Source organism: Saccostrea cucullata, unplaced genomic scaffold (assembly GCF_032062105.1).
Source record: "Saccostrea cucullata isolate Sc308-1 unplaced genomic scaffold, CSIRO_AGI_Scuc_v1 ctg251, whole genome shotgun sequence".
Classification (NCBI taxonomy): domain Eukaryota; kingdom Metazoa; phylum Mollusca; class Bivalvia; order Ostreida; family Ostreidae; genus Saccostrea; species Saccostrea cuccullata.
In genome coordinates, this window is record NW_026935559.1 from 512,138 (window position 1) to 530,595 (window position 18,458).

General features: G+C 35.1%; 2 protein-coding genes across 2 annotated transcripts; one reads left to right on the top strand and one right to left on the bottom strand.

Annotated features, from left to right (window-relative positions):
* Positions 1–593: 593 nt before the first annotated feature.
* Positions 594–6,978, bottom strand: LOC134243222 (carbohydrate sulfotransferase 4-like). The gene is made up of 5 exons (XM_062725452.1): positions 6,776–6,978; positions 6,097–6,175; positions 2,329–2,584; positions 1,529–1,881; positions 594–1,413 (listed from the first exon to the last, which is right to left on the bottom strand). Exons 1-5 carry the CDS (start codon positions 6,776–6,778, stop codon positions 1,022–1,024), a joined length of 1,083 nt encoding a protein of 360 aa, XP_062581436.1. The 5' UTR covers positions 6,779–6,978; the 3' UTR covers positions 594–1,021.
* A 5,331-nt stretch (positions 6,979–12,309) lies between these two features.
* LOC134243223 (uncharacterized) lies at positions 12,310–13,682 on the top strand. Its single transcript, XM_062725453.1, has one exon. It carries the CDS (start codon positions 12,357–12,359, stop codon positions 13,680–13,682), a length of 1,326 nt encoding a protein of 441 aa, XP_062581437.1. The 5' UTR covers positions 12,310–12,356.
* The last annotated feature ends 4,776 nt before the right edge of the window (positions 13,683–18,458 follow it).

The following is an 18,458-nucleotide window of genomic DNA, read 5'->3' on the forward strand; positions in this document are numbered from 1 at the left end:
TTTTATTTACTACACATAGGTAAGTGCTTATTGAAGAAGGGGTTTTGATGCTATTTTCGTCTTTCTAGCATTATGTGCATGAAATTTGGAATACGAACAAAGCAAGAGATGATGGCTTTTGAGCTGATGTACCAAATTATCAGATTTTTTCACAATTAATTTCCATTTCATTGCATATATGAATATTGGTTAAAAATGTGTAGCACTCATTTAATATTTTACGTTGACGTTGTGTGTTCTAAAGGAGCGCCAGTGTCCATAATCCCTAATTTTCTTAAAACATACCCTCGTATGGAGATAACGAACAGTATCCAAGATCAAAACTCCATAAAACAATACAAAATAGGAGCACACAGACCTTCAAAACATCAGAGGTGGGAGCAGGTGGAGTGGAGGAGTGAACATCCCTTGCCGACTGGTCACACCCGCAATGTGCCCCTTGTCATGATCGGGAAATAACGGAAAAATCTGTCGTTAATTCAGTGTTTAAATAATGAACTAATAATTAGTATGAAGAACGTTCGTCAGCATTTGACTCAATGATAAATTGTATTTGCTGACAAATTAATAATATCGACAATAGAACAACGAGATGATGACTTTAAACGAGATCTTTCTTTATTTCCTATGAAAAAAAAATCGTTGTTTATCAGTCAATAATCACAGCTAGGCACATCGCTTTCTTCAAATTTCCTGAGCAGTGGCTGCCCCATCAATGAAATGTAAAATGGCGTTCAATATCAATAATGCTTTATTTTATTAACTACTAAATCCTACTTTAAATAATTAAATCTAAACAATGAAATGACTTTCTCTTTGGTTTTGCATTTTTCTGCAACAGCTGCAACATTTATTCCCGTACTTAATTACAGTCAAAGAATATGCAATTTTCTTCAAAATCTAAAGCATTAAATTTCGTTTTTCTTTTTCATATCCTAAAGGCAAGTAAAGTTATGTACATGAACGTACATGTATATACATGTACACATGAGTATTTTTTTAAAAATATTTTTTATGAATTTTATGAATTAATGTACCCAACCGCCTTCATGTAATTTCCACATACATCCTGGATATCGTTTAATTGACTTGCATTAAAAAATCCCTTCCAAGAGTAAGCATGCGCAGAAGAGTTTGCTCTTACTGCGCAAGTAGGGCAGTCACTCTGGATTCCTGCTCTTGTTAAATGGTGTACATGGGCTTGTACATCTGACGTGTAGTGTAGTCCCAATATTTTGTACAACCACTTTGATGTTCTAAAAGGATAAATTGCTAGGTCTTCATAATAAAGTCTGACGATCCTTTTGTACGTATTGTTCATTTTGGTTTCAAAAAATAAATTCCAAGACAAAAGGTTACAAAGCTCTTGGAAACTTTTCCGAAGATCTTTAAAGATGTTAGCTCCAAGTTTATCTGCAAAGAAAACAGGGAAAGGTCTTCAAATGATGTTTATAAAAGGCACTCAATTTGAGTTGTCTTTCTTACTCTAAGTATATGTATTAGATATGGATCTGAAAAGTAATGTTACCTCTTGAGACCTGAATTGGGCGCGGATCTCTAATTAGGTGAACAACTACTAATTTGGGAAATTTCTCTAGCAGCATTTCCATCCAATCCATAGATAAACGAACAATTTTGAAAATTCTGTGAGAGGATTTTTCACAAGCCTCCATCAGAATAGGTAGACATTTTCTGATAGAAAACAACAAAGATGCCCTGCGTTTGTTTCTATCAACACATGTAATGTAAGGAACACTTTTGTTACTGTAGTAGAGAAATCCGTGACTAACGATGTGGACATCGAGGCTGGTAAAATCACATGTGATCAAAGACAAGAGGATTTTAGTAGAAACTTTGTTGAAGTCCTGTATCCCAATGGGTCTATGTTAAAAACAGAAGATACATGACCATTTTTTCTTACAAAAAATCTAATAAAAATCATTGAAATTCTTAATTTTTTCTTCAGAAAGATACCTTATTCTCTACCAACCATGATGATTTGTGCTTATCCTCTATACTTGTGTTCCTTTCATTTTGATAATGAATGAAAGGAAAATTTTTATATTACAATCTTTGATGACTAACTTGATTATTTTCTTTAAAAAAAGTTTCTTTTTCATAACGTTTGACTGATATAACAAAATTCAAAGACACATTACCAGTGCCATTAAAATAAAATTTTTGTTTCAGTTCTTTCTTTCTTTTCTATTTTTTTAAATATCGCTGAGAGAATAGAATTGATTTATTTTTTTCCCTCTAAAGTGACGAAGCGATTTTAGAAAATACCAAACTGTTCTAACCACTCTTTCCTTGTCAAATTATACTTACTGGACTGATCCATTCACCAGGTGTAAATTGGAGATGTTTTGGTACATAAGGTAGTTCAGGGGATTGAGCGGCTCGTACAGATAGAAGGAATCCCTGTCCTGTTGGAGTATATCTCCGGTCAACGAAGATCCAGATCGGAACGTAGACAGTATTATGATGGGGTGTATGTCGGCTGTCCTTAAAGAAATTGTCTTGGAAAGCTGTTCTTCGTTCTCAGTTGAACTATCTCTTGTGTCCGTCACTCGATGCTTCAAATCTGGAAACAATAAGAAAGCAATAGTTTTTTTCAAAAGTAATAGATAAACTTTTGTCAGGTCACCTGAGTAACTCAGGTGACCTATTGCTATCCGTTTTCGTCCGTCGTTGTCCGTCGTCCGTCGTGCGTCGTGTGTCGTGTGTTAACATTTGAACATTTTCAGCTTCTTCTCTGAAACCACTGAACCAATTTCAATCAAATTTGGTATACAGCATCTATGGGTGGAGGGGAACAAAAATTGTGAATTTCATGGTCCCCGCCCCCCTGGGGCCTGAGGGATGAGGCCAAAACCACTAAAATTAATGAAATCTTTAAAAATCTTCTTCTTTACTCCTGGACATCAAGCAGGCAAACTATTGGCATGAATGTAATGAGCATTGAGTCCTCTACCAAAATTGTGAAATTCATGGCCCCAGGGTCAGGGGTTTTAGTGCTAGGGCGGGGCTCTATAGATTATATAGTGAAATGCATTATTTCTTTGAAAATCTTCTTCTCTGCTCCTGGGTATTAAATACACTAACTAAGCACATAGTTATGATGAGCAAGAGTGCCTCTTCCAGATTTGTGAATTTCATGGCCCCAGGGTCAGGGGTTCTGGTGTTAGGGCGGGGCTCTATAGATTATATAGTGAAAATGCATTATTTCTTTGAAAATCTTCTTCTCTGCTCCTGGGTATTTAATAAACAAATTAAGCACATAGTTATGATGAGCAAGAGTGCTTCTTCCAAAATTGTGAATTTTATGGCCCCAGGGTCAGGGGTTCTAGTGCTAGGGCGGGGCTCTATAGATTATATAGTGAAAATGCATTATTTCTTTGAAAATCTTCTTCTCTGCTCCTGGGTATTAAATACACTAACTAAGCACATAGTTATGATGAGCAAGAGTGCCTCTTCCAGATTTGTGAATTTCATGGCCCCAGGGTCAGGGGTTTTGGTGTTAGGGCGGGGCTCTATAGATTATATAGTAAAAATGCATTATTTCTTTGAAAATCTTCTTCTCTGCTCCTGGGTATTAGATAAACTAACTAAGCACATAGCTATGATGAGCAAGAGTGCCTCTTTCAGATTTGTGAATTTTATGGCCCCAGGGTCAGGGATTCTGGTGTTAGGGCGGGGCTCTATAGATTATATAGTGAAAATGCATTATTTCTTAGAAAATCTTCTTCTCTGCTCCTGGGTATTAAATACACTAAATAAGCACATAGTTATGATGAGCAAGAGTGCTTCTTCCAAAATTGTGAATTTTATGGCCCCAGGGTCAGGGGTTCTGGTGTTAGGGCGGGGCTCTATAGATTATATAGTAAAAATGCATTATTTCTTTGAAAATCTTTTTCTCTGCTCCTGGGTATTAGATAAACTAACTAAGCACATAGCTATGATGAGCAAGAGTGCCTCTTTTAGATTTGTGAATTTTATGGCCCCAGGGTCAGGGATTCTGGTGTTAGGGCGGGGCTCTATAGATAATATAGTGAAAATGCATTATTTCTTTGAAAATCTTCTTCTCTGCTCCTGGGTATTAAATACACTAAATAAGCACATAGTTATGATGAGCAAGAGTGCTTCTTCCAAAATTGTGAATTTTATTGCCCCAGGGTCAGGGGTTCTGGTGTTAGGGCGGGGCTCTATAGATTATATAGTGAAAATGCATTATTTCTTAGAAAATCTTCCTCTCTGCTCCTGGGTATTAGATAAACTAACTAAGCACATAGTTATGATGAGCAAGAGTGCCTCTTCCAAAATTGTGAATTTTATGGCCCCAGGGTCAGGGGTGCTGGTGTTAAGTCGGGGCTCTATTGATTATATAGTAAAAATACATTTATTCTTTGTAAATATTTTTCTTTGCTTTTGGGTTTTAAGCCAATGATCCAAGTATATATATATTTATGATGAAGAAAGGTGCATCTAGAAAAGTGGTTATTAATGCCCCCAGGGTCAAAGGGGGGGGGGGGTGGTTACATAGCCTGAAAATAAATTAATGCTTTGAAATCTGCTCTTTGGTATTAATCAACCATTTTATGATAAAATTTGCAAAATTTTGAAATATATGGCCCTGGGTCAGTGGTTCCTTTGGGGTGCACAACTGGTTATAAAGTGGAAGTGCATTTTCTCTTTGTTACTCTGATCTACCTCTGGGTATTAAGTAAATAGAGTAAGCATGCTAAGTTAATAATTATGATATGCAATGGTGCCTCTTTCAAAATTGTAAATTGTGAATTTCATGGCCTCCGGTTTAAACACGAACCAAATTTAATTGTTTGAAAGTTGTTACACAATACTCAGGTGACCTATAAGGCCCGTGGGCCTCTTGTTAGTTTTACATATGAACGTATGAAGACAAGGCATTTGTGATGTTCTATTTTTATAGGATTGATTTACAAAAGGAAGTTGAATAGGGATACAACCATAAATTCATTTATGCTTTGTTGATTGTTTGTTAACTCTTTTAATTGATCCTAGGATGAGGTGGGGGGCTTGGGCATTACGAATATCTTAAAGTGCTGGTCAGTTGCTTTCATATCTTAATAATAAATCTTATTACTGTAAATCACTTTTTATTCGCGAGAACTTTATTTTCGCGTAATTACGCGAGACAGTGTACTCGCGAAAATTTAATTCTCGCGTATATTAGCATTTCTTAAAATTAGATAGAGGAATAACCACAATTCGTGAAAATTTTGTCTCGCTAATCAAGAGTCAATGACTATCTTGCGAAAATAAGGTGTCGCGAAAATTTAGAGATCAGCTATTATTAATTATTATTTAGAATAACATTAAATGATCTCATGACACTAGTCAGAAAACTTTCTGTTACGAAGCCCGAACAGCTTAATAGGACTAGATAGGCGGTAGAGAAATTAGCGGCCAAAATCATGGCCTTTACAGTGCAGGGATTGCATTTGTAGATAATCTTTTGCTGATGGATGAGAAATGTACAAAGCGAGGGGGTATAGGTTTTGCCAAATAACATTTTTGGACGCATCTCTGTTTTTCGACAATCCTAAGGTGGTTGTACATTACTGTTTATAATTTAAGGGTAATTTATTTTAAAACATCTCTATAAATGACATTAATTAATCAATAAATACAAAACAAGATCTAGAGTTTGATCTTTCAATATTCTTAATATACGCTTAAGGACAGATGATGCAAAAATGGATGCCTGGATTGGTATATATTTTGAGGTTTATTTTTGTTGCAAATGTTGCAAATAATAAACTTCTAAGATATTAAGAAATTGTAAACCTTCCTTGATGTTCAAAATTCTAATTTTCTGCAACAATCCTTACATGTATTAATCTATAAAAATATTTTTCACTTCAAATCTATACAAATATTTTTCACTTCAAATCCCATTTTTGTGAAATTTTGAATGAAAAATTAAACAGTACAAGGTGAAACTTGTTCATTTTACTCAATCAAACAAAACTCAGTGTTAATTTCATATTTTTGACAAAAAATTGTATCATCTGTTCTAAAGTATGCATTGTTTTCCTACATTTTTTTTTCACTTACTATTCAAAACAAAAACGTCAAAAAGCAACAAGATGGGTCCCACAGCGAGAATAGCAATCCTGAGAGAACGTCTTGTTGGCTGCAAAAACAAATAATAATATCAATAATTTATAAATAATTTATCATAATAACAAAAACAGCAATTATCAAAATCAAATTGCCCATCGACCATGCAATAATCAAGTCAGCTACACCGCGGGCTGGCTTTCATATACAGTAACCAAAACCTTTTCCAAAAAATATATGTTTTTTTGTTTTCAATTCAATAAACATGATTTAAAAATACCTCTCAATTTCAATAACAGAAGAAATTCAAATATATGTAGCGAAGAAAGATCGAGCAAAAGTCATAAAATAGTGTAAAAAGTTATTTACGAAACACAATGTTGTCGGGATCATTGATAATGCACATTTGGAGAGGAAATATAATGTACGCAATATGTAAAACATTGTTGAAAATTTGATTTAAAGTTCTAACCCTAAAGTTTGGCACTTCATGTTTTGTTCTCAACATTTGATTTTTGTGAATGTATCTAGTACCAATTGAATATGAATGATTCATATATTACACTTTTTTAAAAATAAATTTTAATTGAGAATTTATCTCAGGTGTGTTTATTCTACCTACTCTTAAAAAAAGGATGAAAAATTAGAAAAAAAAATTACATACCATACATACCATAGTGCACCCCCATCTCTGACACCCAGCAAAAACGATTGTAAACGCCCAGGATAAACATCTATTCGATCATTTTCTCAATACAATCTCCCGAAGTGTTATTTTCTAATCCAATAAAATGGGACAAACCGACCCTATGATATCGATTCTAAATAACAGCTGAGTGTTCATTGTATTCATGGAGCGTAACGTGATATCTGGACATTGTTTGGATCCGCCAGCTGTGATCATACACTTCATGGAATCTTTGTTGACAAACATATCTCTTGTAGTATTACGGATATAGCTAATTGATTTGGAAGTAGAAGAACAATGCAAAGATATTTTTTGTGAATCCATAAAGTGAATTGCTCTTCAAAAGTTGGTTTATTGCAAGCGTGCGTTGGTAAAGGTACAATCATGGATTTCTAAGGTAACACGATTACTTTTGCAATTGGAAATTTTGGGAATATATTTATTGTCTATTAAGGAAAGTTAAAACAATCAGCCCATTGTCACTGTTGAAGTATTAATATATCTACAAAACTTTTGATGTGAAGTAATTATAAACCAACTCACATCGTTCTACACACAATTATCAAGTTACCTTTGTATTTTTCTACACATATCATATAATCTGTCATTTATAAATATAACAAACAGTGACCAATGCTCTCTTACATCTAGTTAACAAAACAAATCGTGAACAGGGCAAAAACACTGACCCCTGGATTGTATGTTGTTTAACGTCCCTCTCGAGAATCTTCCACTCATATGGAGACGCCACCACGTGCCGATGGAGAGCTGCAAATTTTGTCCTATACTCGGCACTTAGGGCCATTGAACAGAAAGGGGTGTGTTTCGTGTCAGCACCTACTGCGACACGGGACCTCGGTTTATATACGGTCTTATCCGAAGGACCAGGCTCCACGTTCCGCATTTGGATTCGAACCCGCGACGTAAGGTTCAACCCCTTACTTCGCGACTCTAGAGCAGACGCTCTAACTACAGCGCCAAGCGGTCGACTTTATATTATACATATTTGTGATGTAAAGGCATACATGTAAACCGGACACCCGGAAATTCCTGACATGGCATTGAGTTCAAACGAGAAGTAATCATCCCCTGTTGACCGGTCACACCCGACTTAAGACAGCTAGGTAGACAGAGCGCTTGGTAGTCATATTTAAAAAAAAAATAAGGCCGAACAATTGGTTTTAAGCCCCAGCCAAAACACGACCCAATGATAGGTTATATTAAACAAAGTCATTATATCGACAATAGGCTATGCAAAATGCTGATTTTGATCGATGTTCTTCAAATCTATGTAATACCGGTAAGAACAGTTTTCGAGCTCAAAAATCCACTAAACATTACAAAATAGGAGCAGAACAAACACGGACCACCAAAACATCAGAGGTGTGATCAGGTGCCATGGAGGAATGAGCATCCCCTGACGACCGGTTACATCCGCCGTGTGCTCCTTGTCATAATTGGGAAGTACGGCAAAAATATGTAGACAATTCAGTGTGTAAATAATGGCCTCACAATTAGTATGAAAAAGTCAGTCAACATTTGACTTAATGATGAATTAAGTTTTGCTGAATACATCGTGCTCGGAGCATGCCCTTAAGTATCGAATAGGTTGAGAGATGTGAAACTGCAGAACGTGGTGGTCCTTCAGATAAGACCTATCAACTTATATCCCATATAAATGTTGACACAAAAAAAAATCCCTTACTGCTAATTAAATTTGTAGCAACCAAAGCAATCAGTGGTGGCGTATCAATATGATCGAGTAAAATTTCTGGAAAGGGAATTAAAAAACAAGCAAAACAAATACTTTAGTACAGAATATTACATTAATTTTTTTTTTAACGTACTGATTTTTTTTGTTTACTCGAAAATGTCAAAGAGCACACGGCGGGACGACAGGGTAAACTTAAAGCTGCTTAAACCTGATATTTTTAGAAGTCCTGCGTGCTCTGCTTACATCTTTCATTGTTTCATCAGACTTTTACATTAAGAATACTGGTCGTGGCCTTCACATTTCATAAGACATCTACACACAGTTAGAAATTTATATTGTACATGTATTAAACTTCATTTTTTTTTTGCTTTAAAAATAAATTATTTAGCATATCACCACCAATAAGTTGTATGAAGACATAAATGTCATGCTTGCTAACATAGTTCTTAGAGAAATTTATACACTCTTTTTTTATTTGTCATCCCTGTGGTATAAGAAATTGAACGTATTCAGTGCTGCTAAGTTGTTTGTCCTTGGCTTTGACATTGACCTAAAGAAATTGGTAAATTATGCATAGCAAGAGTTTTCATCTTTTCTTGTTTAAATGGAAATCCATCGATATATTACAATAATACATATATTTATGGGTCTTTGAACTTACAGATTGAAAGATGTCACAGATGGTGTTAACTTACACATATCACGTTGATGGATTACCAGCTATGGATTTTCGGTCATTTTACCTTCAGATATTGTGTGCATATGCAGGGAAGTGATGTTTCCTTAAATAAAATAAGAATTTGATAAATAAGAATCTGTAAACAACTTATTATCCCATTCAAATGCAGAAATAACAAAATTTAATTCTAAAATTTTTCATAAACATTTTTTATATTTACATTTACTTTTTACATTGATTCAATTTTAATGAAATTTGAATTATGAAAATGCAAGAAAATTTCTCAAAAGAAGCTAAAGTAAACATATTTTTAGTTACAAGGTAAGAAATTCACATCACACTTCGTGTTTGATCGGTTAGTAGGGGGTGTTCACTCTTCCAATGCACCTAATCCCACCTATGATGTTTTAGATGGCCATGTTCGCTCTGCTCCCGACATGTATGGTACGAATATATGTTCATTATTTCCATATTTTGTCTACCTTTCTTTCTATCTAAAGTCACATTATTTTATATGAATATTATTTATGTACATTGTGTACAGATTAAGCTTTGATACTAAGAGGGATTATTTATATCGGGCAGAGGAAATTAATGACATTCTTGTAGTTTCTTAAATTAATTTTATTTACATGTATATTAACAAGTCTATTGTGTATGTTCAATAGTAAAAGATATGACAACATGAAATTAAATAAAAACAACATTTTATAAGTTAATTAGAAAAAAGAAATATTAAGAAGTAATTTTAGACTTTGCAGTAAAATCGTGCTTCTTAATGTGATTTTGCTTGTGTTGATAGAAATGTATATCTTTACTTACATATCAAACTTAACCAGTGTTTTATGGCAAAATCAATCTTTACTTTTATAATGTGAACGTACCAAAACGTCCTGCTCATCTTAAAAGTAAGAATTACAGGTGAACCAAGATTATGGCACATAATGAGCCTGATTAGTGCCCAGATTTATTGCAGGCAAAGAAACGGTTAATAGATAAAATAATGAAGATGAAAGGGTGGGTTTAAATTATTGAATTCAATACACAACTGCATTTAACTTCTCTCGAATGGAAAACTTCGTAAATAAAGTCAAAAGGTGTTCTGTGTACATTGTACGATTTTGTTATCTGGGGCGGAATTTAAAATTTACAAAAACTTTCTGCCAAGGTAAATAATGGTCTACCGAAACAATGGCATATCTCGATTTGTAATGTCAGCTCTGAAAACGAAAATCTCCCAGTTTGTCGTTTTGTAAATGAGTTTGTAATGAAGCCTTTCTTCGGTAAACCGCCCAATCACTTTTGGGCCCCGGTGCCAGATAAGCTGTGTCCGCAGAAAGAATGACTGTTGACTACTTCATACGTCTAATGTGTGAATTTTGATGCCACCACTTGCAACAATTATACCAGGATAAAAAGAATTTGCAACCTTCTTTGATTCAGGTGGGTTTATTCATTATATTTTGATGTCTTATTTCTTTAAAATGAAAATCATTTCATATTGAATAACTTTCTTCTGGTCATACACATTTCATCTTATCTGTAAGAAGAATTTATTAAAGTATCATACATTGTACACATATAATGTAATTATGCATATTTATGAGCACATATTTTCATAATCTATGATTACAATGTTACTTAAGGAAAAGATTAAGTAAATATGAGAAAGGATTTCAGAATTTCAAAGGGACAAAATACAATTCATTATGTAGACTTAAACGCATTGTTAACTTTCGAAAGCTTACAAACTTCTAAATCAAAACTCGGGATAAAATTTGACCATTATTTACACTTTTGATTTGTCCAGGTATATTTAAAATATTTCAAACATATTATTGACTCTTAAAAGATATGAAGAGGGAAATATGTCACGAAATATTTACCCTGAAGCAATCATATCTAATATAGAGAGTAATTTATGATCGGAGACCCAATAACTTTGGCCTCAATAAAGTTACTTTCTTATACTTGAAAAGAAAAGTAACTGACCTTTTTAAGAAAGGTTGAACACTAGAAATCAGTTTTACGTGCATGTCATTCACTTACTCAAGGAGACTTTTCTGAACTCTCCACGTTTGACTTCCAATGCATTTAGTTTTATCTGGGATCAATGTAATGCATGTGAGTATTTTGATTTAAACTATTGATCTAACAATTATATTTAAGAAAAAAATAAATTGAAAATTGAAGTTACTTATTTATTTGTATTTGTGTGTGAGCTTTTTTAAAAATAAAAAATAAGCATAAGATTCTATTAATATTACAAATATTATCTTCACACCTGAATTCGTTTCAAAGAACAAGAATTTTAGTTTAAAATATATAATTACTTTTGTATTTAGATATACAATGAATAAATGTAGCACAGAAACAGCTCAATCGATATTTTTCTGCAGATCTGTTTCTCTGAGTTAAAGAAACTATTTTTTCCACATTGATCGAAGGATTTTAAGCGTTATATTAAAAAATAGATATAAGAATAAATGGATTAGTAAATCCGTGGTTATGAATCAATTCTTAAGCGAATTGCAATGTTTACACATTCTTTTAACTGATCTTGTCGATGGTTTGGGAGGCAATTCATACAAATATGTTTTTTTTTCTTTTCAAAATACTTTATACTCGGAAGGTATTGCAATAGAAAATACTTTTTTTATGACATTTTAGATTTTTTTTTTCACAAAATCTAAGGGGAAAATCATTTTTTTTTAAATTTGCTTTTCTTTCCCAGGAAACCTTGTCGATTGAAAACTCGTAAGTTTGATAAAACTTTCATGTGCTTGGTTTCGCTTTTTAGTTTCGTCAATTTATTAAAAGCATTGTGATTCATACTGATTGAAACACAAAGAAACAAGTTATCATGGGACAATAGTTCAGAGTTTTGTGATAACCTGAAATTTTTATACGTGATTTTAGTCAGACCAGGACTATATATAGAGAGACAAATATTTTTTTTCTTCAGATTTTCATATACCGGTATGATGGGCAGATGCTTGTATGCGCAGAAATCTTACTAATGACTTAAAAGAGTGGAGAAATGAAAGATTTGAGATCAAGAGCTTGAGTCAAGATACTAAGCAAAATTCAAAATATTTCATTTCTTCTAATCAAATGATGAATTTTAACTTGATGTTTCAGAGAGTTTTCGAAAACTGAAGATTTAAAGAAAGATGTCAGACCCAATCAAGAAAAAGAGGAGACCTCCAAAATACCTGGAGAAAATGTTGTTAGTCAATCACAAAGAAGATCAATTACTCCAGGAGAGATTAGATGATATCCACATCCGGTCACGCACGCGTGAAATGCAGTTGGAAAGGGAACGAATAAAAGTAAGGGATGAATGGAAGGAAAGCAGAAGACGACAAATTCCAGTTGATTCTATACCACCTCTGGTGTCTCCACAGAATCTCCCAGCTTCACGCTTACCTCAAAGGAAAATAGGGACCGTGGAAAAACCCAAATTACACAGAGGAACATCACTACCGGAAGGAAAAGATTCAGACAATGTGAATTCTTACCTTTTGGGGGAATACAGAAGAATGTCAGAGGTCATTCCGTCCATACTTTTGGCTATTTCAAAGAAGGACGAGAAAAAGGCAAAAATGCCATCACTTTTTCCATTACAACGAATTGATGAGAAAGAACACAGGAACGAGGAACCTGATCTTCACAGGATTACCAAGCTGGCGCGATCTGTGAAGAAAATAAGGGAAAACATGTCTTTTCAGAAGAAAATTGACTTGAACAGACCAAGACTGTCATTATCTAAAATGTTTAAAGAGATGCACGAACGTCGCTACGAAACGGATCAGCACACAGATGGGACCTGTGCTTTATTGAAACGAAAACTCGAAAAGCGACGAAGGGAGTCGATGCCAGAACTGGATATGACCACTTTACCGATGCGTCGAACTTCGGACCCCAAAGAACCTTCTGCTTTCCACAAATCACAGTCTGCTCCATTGCTTGGTGTTTCCGATCAATCAACTGATCCCACTATTTACGAAGAAGCTGAAGAAGAAGATGTTTTCGAAACTGATTTTGAGGTAAAACTGCCCTCTAGATTTGAAAGATCTCAGAGTTTGCAGTTTAACCCATCTATTCAAAGACACCATACGAATTTAGAAAAAAGAGAATCTGTGAGTTTAAATTCTCGAAGTCACATGCAAAAACGGCATTCAGTCTCCTCGGGAATTGCTCGCCCATCTGGCCAGCAACCTCCTCCTCGAAAGAGACATTCCATTGCAACCGTTCCCCGGCCATCGTCTTTACAGCTTCCTAAGTTTAATCCACGTCAGACGGGAAGTCTTGTAGGAGCGCCTCACAGGAGGTTTGATTCCCATGCCAATGCCGAATTCATAGACGAAGACGAACTTCGAGCAAAACAAAGAGTTGCCATTGAGCTTCAGAAATTTGAAAGGATTCGGCAAAAAGTTGATCGGTTTATGTCACCAGAAAACTTAGGTCTAAAAAGAGGATATACACTTTTTACGTAGTGTCAATAACATCAAGCTGTATATTCAAGTCCTACAAGCAAAGAGTTTTAAATTAACATGATGTATTTAATATGAATAAAAATTTAACAAATTATATTTCATGCAGTTTTCGCTTTTATAATTTACAACTCGTATAAAAAATTGTGAAAAACCGTTCACGGTAGCTCAGTAAGAAGGGCGCTCTCTCCAGATCGGGAAGTCGTGAGTTCGAATCTCGGCCCTGACTGACCGAGTCGATATAAAATGGGTAGCAGTTTTTCCTTCGTCATGTGCTCGTGATCGGCATTTGAGGTGAAAGATGCGGGTCCTTTGGATGAGACCTTAAAAACCTAGGTCCCTTGTCACAGCAGGCGTAGGCAAGATAAAGATCCCTCACTGCTCAATGGCCCTGAGTGCCTAGTAAAGGTCAAAATTTAAAATTTGAAGCCCTTCACCAGTATATGTGTCTTCTCTATAGGAGTGTAAAATAGGAAGTAAAACAACAATCAATCAATCAATCATATCTGTGAAATTAAAACTTAAGTGATATCCATTTGGCCCGGGTTAAATCTATAGAAAGTTGTAAAGTCATGTATAAGAGAAAGAGAGGCCAAAAGAAACCTGGAGAAGATCGGGGAAAAGAAAAAAGAGTCGGCATCGAGCGAAAAAAAATCAAAAGAATTCGCCAAAAAGTTGAGGAAATTCGACAAAATGTTGATCGCTTCTCGAGAGAATTATATACAAAACGTTGCCCACTCTTTGAAATTTGATACAATTGAAATGAAATTTACTATTTTCTTTTAATTTATCCACATCGTCAAACACTTTTTATTAAAAAAAAACAACATTTTTTAACAGTTGATTGAATAAGACATACTTAGTAATGTTTTATACATTTTGACTACATGAAATGTATATCAGTTAAATTTACAGACGCACCAGCAGTCGAGTATAATTCCTTTAATTAATAGTGAAATGATTAAACATAGACATTAAAAGACATACAATAAAGCTCATAAAAAACATTTACGATACCGATGTTTCTGTTTCTTATTTTTACGTATAAAGTATACTAGTGTAAAAGAAATTGGTTATCAAGTTGTTTTGTAGATGAAACTTTAAAAATTTAAAAGACATGCTTATGTAACTGAGTTGTTCTTTTGAAAAAAAAAAGTGCAAATATGCAAATAGGAAGTGCAAAGTTAAACAAAATTTGAAAATTAAATGTAATATATTAAATATAATTATGATACCCCCGCTTGAAAAACGGGAGGGTATAAAGCAAAGGCGCAACCAGCCCCCCCCCCCCCCCCCCCCCCCGTTTGAAATTTTTGTTTGCAAAACTTTATATGTCCATTATCCTAAAACAAGGAAAGAAATCATCTCTTTTTTGTAAGAACTTGTCAGCTTTAGGGGGCTTCGCCCCCGGACCCCCGAAAGGACCTTGCCTTAGACCCACTGGGGGCTTCACTACAGCCATCTGACCCTCTGCCTTCTACTGCCCCCCCCCCCCCCCCCCCCGGTTAAGAAATTCCTGGATCCGCCGCTGTAAAATAATCGGTATGTCTGTGCGTCTGTACGTCCGTCTGTTTGTTACACTTTGGGGTACCCATCTCTTATCCGCGACTCCTCTCATACCACTGAATGAAATTTGACGAAACTTTCACAGAATTTTTATTACATATTGCCACTGTGCACCTCCTATTTTACTTTTCGATCCGACACAAATTTTGGGTTTCCCATGCAAAATAAGAACACTGCCATTATATTCATATGGGAGGCAGGGGTATCATTTAGTATTTAGTGAGCTCATTGCTCACAGTACATATACCTCTAATTTTCAATTAGAATTGCGATTTAGAAACTAATTGATTGAAGGTTTCCATTTTGGGCAATTAGTTTACTAAGTCGATCTAAATGCAGATCTTTTCGTAATCTTTCGTTACGTTCATATAACGTAACGTAAATACTATTATCATATACCCATCAATTTCCTTGTTTTTGTTACTGTTAATTTTACAGAGTTTGATCCGATTTTCCGGATCACCACACTGTGGTTTTCTGAATCCATATCACCACTCTCTGAAACTGATGACGTAGTAAGCAAAAACATGACGTTATTTTTCTTGCGCGTTAAAAAGTCCCTTGTTATTATGCTTTGTTTTATGGATAAATATTATACAATTGATCTCTAAAGTTTTATTCTGCTATATTTTGCTAGTTATAAGGGGGTATATAATAAATTTATCATTATAACAGTAACTTGATCCGAAGAGCCGTATCACGTCTCGTTGACAGACGCGGATCTTCAGAACAAACTCGACGCTTCGCGTCTCGTTAGATCTGATGATCCGCGCCTGTCAACTCGACGTGATACGACCCTTGATCAAGTTACTGTTATAATAATATATATATTTATCCTATGTTTAACCCTTTATCCCGTTGATATAGCTCATGTGATATCGTTTTCATATCGCACAGTTGTGACGTCACAATGGATTTTGCGTTAGAGTGATGAAGTAAAACGAAATGGAGTCCTACTGTGAAATATTATCAAGAACTGTCCATGCAGTAAAAAGTTATGACCCAGATAAAATTTTATTACCTAAGTGCATTATGACCTTGACCTTGAAGGTATGACCTAGGTCAAGGTCTTGACCCATCTTAATGTCAAGGGCAACAATACTGTGTAGTATCATTAAGATATACTTATGCCATAAAAAGATTTGCCTCAGACAAAATGTTAATCCTATGAGTGCGAATATAATTCCCCTGCAGGAGGCCCCAGAATCATTAGAAATGACGTAGACGGTAACTGGTACAGTGCATACGGGAAAATGGCGTCCTACCATACCCCTCTTTAACGGTATGAAAACAAAGTTTCATGAGTAGGACTAGCAAAAAATTATATATTCTGATAGAGCAAGAGTAAAGCTTTATATATGCCAAGTTTTATCTCCAAATTGTGTCAAATAGTGAAGCAATGAAAGAAAAACCTCCATTTTTAGACGGCTACTGGTACAGGACCAGTATATAAAACCAGTGTCAAACATTGTTCGTGGTGTAAAAAACATGGGGTAAAAAGAATCTGACATGATTTGTAGTTGGATATGATTTTTATCCAACTCGTTGTGTGTTTTTATCCACTCGCCAAGGCTCGGAGATAAAATCCACACAACTCGTTGGATAAAAATCCTATCCAACTACAAATCATATGAGATCCTATATGTATGAAACAATACTGTATCAATCTCATTATTATACCCCCGCTTGAAAAGCGGGAGGGTATATAGTAATCGGTATGTCCGTCCATCCGTCTGTACGTCCATTCGTCCGTCTGTTACGCTTTAGGGTACCCATCTCTTATCCACAACACCTCTCACACCACTGAATAAAATTTTATGAAACTTTCACAGAATCTTTATTACATATTGCCATTGTGCACCTCCTACTTTACTTTTTGATCTAACACATAATTTGGGTTCCCCATAGCAAACCATGGACACTGCAATTTTATTCATATGAGAGGCGGGGGTTTCATATAGTGAGCTCATTGCTCACAGTACCTCTAGAATTAAAATCAGATCTTTGTTACGCTCCGAAATCCCTGATGGTCGGCGTCGCTGTGCAAACAAATCATCAGAATAAATTTCGGAACGTAACGAAGATCTGATTTTAATCAGACTGAATACTGTATATGCTGAAAGTATTTTTCTTATTTGATCTTATAGTGTATGATTGTTATACTCCCCGCTTGAAAAGCGGGAGGGTAAATTCCGTCCGTCCGTCCGTCTGTTACGCTTTGGGGTACCAATCTCTTATCCGCAACTCCTCTCATACCACTGAAGGAAATTTAATCAAACTTTCACAGAATCTTTATTACATATTGCCATTGTGCACCTCCTATTTTACTTTTTGATCCGACACATATTTTAGGTTTCCCGGCCACAGCAAAATATGGACTTTGCAGTTATAACTATATGGAGGCGGGGGGTATCATTAAGTGAGCTCATCGCTCACAGTACCTCTAGTTCACTTATAAATGGAACTTATGCAATACCTTTGAATTTTACTTAAAACATTGAATATACCGTACGTATTATTATAATTTATGATATCGTCTAACTAAAAATAAACAGTGTCTTTTGTATACCATATTAAACGTGCTTCACATTAAATTCATCAGATTAAATTCATATTTATATTACGTTATTTCACAAACATTACTACTCCATCTTAGTATTCTGATGGGGAAGTATTTGTTTTGCTGCCGAATCAAAATGATAATATATATTATGGGTGTTTTTTTAATTGTGACACCCATATGCTTGAAGCGTATGATATTCAGCTGACATACCTCAAAATTAGGACCATGTTTCCAAGGAATACTTAGATGTGTAAAAGAATTCAAGCTTCTTTTCTAAATAGACTTTTTAAAAAAACGACAATGATCGGCTAGCGTAACCAAAACTTGAGGTACTGTGAGCGATGAGCTCACTAAATGATACCCCCCGCCTCCCATCTGGTTATAACTGGTGAAAAAGTCCATGTTTTCCTGTGGCCGGGAAACCCAAAATATGTGTCGGATCAAAAAGTAAAATAGGAGGTGCACAATGGCAATATGTAATAAAGATTCTGTGAAAGTTGCATCAAATTTCATTCAGTGGTATGAGAGGAGTTGCGGATAAGAGATGGGTACCCCAAAGCGTAACAGACGGACGGACAGACGTACAGACGGACGGAATTAGCGATTACTATATACCCTCCCGCTTTTCAAGCGGGGGGTATAAGAATGAT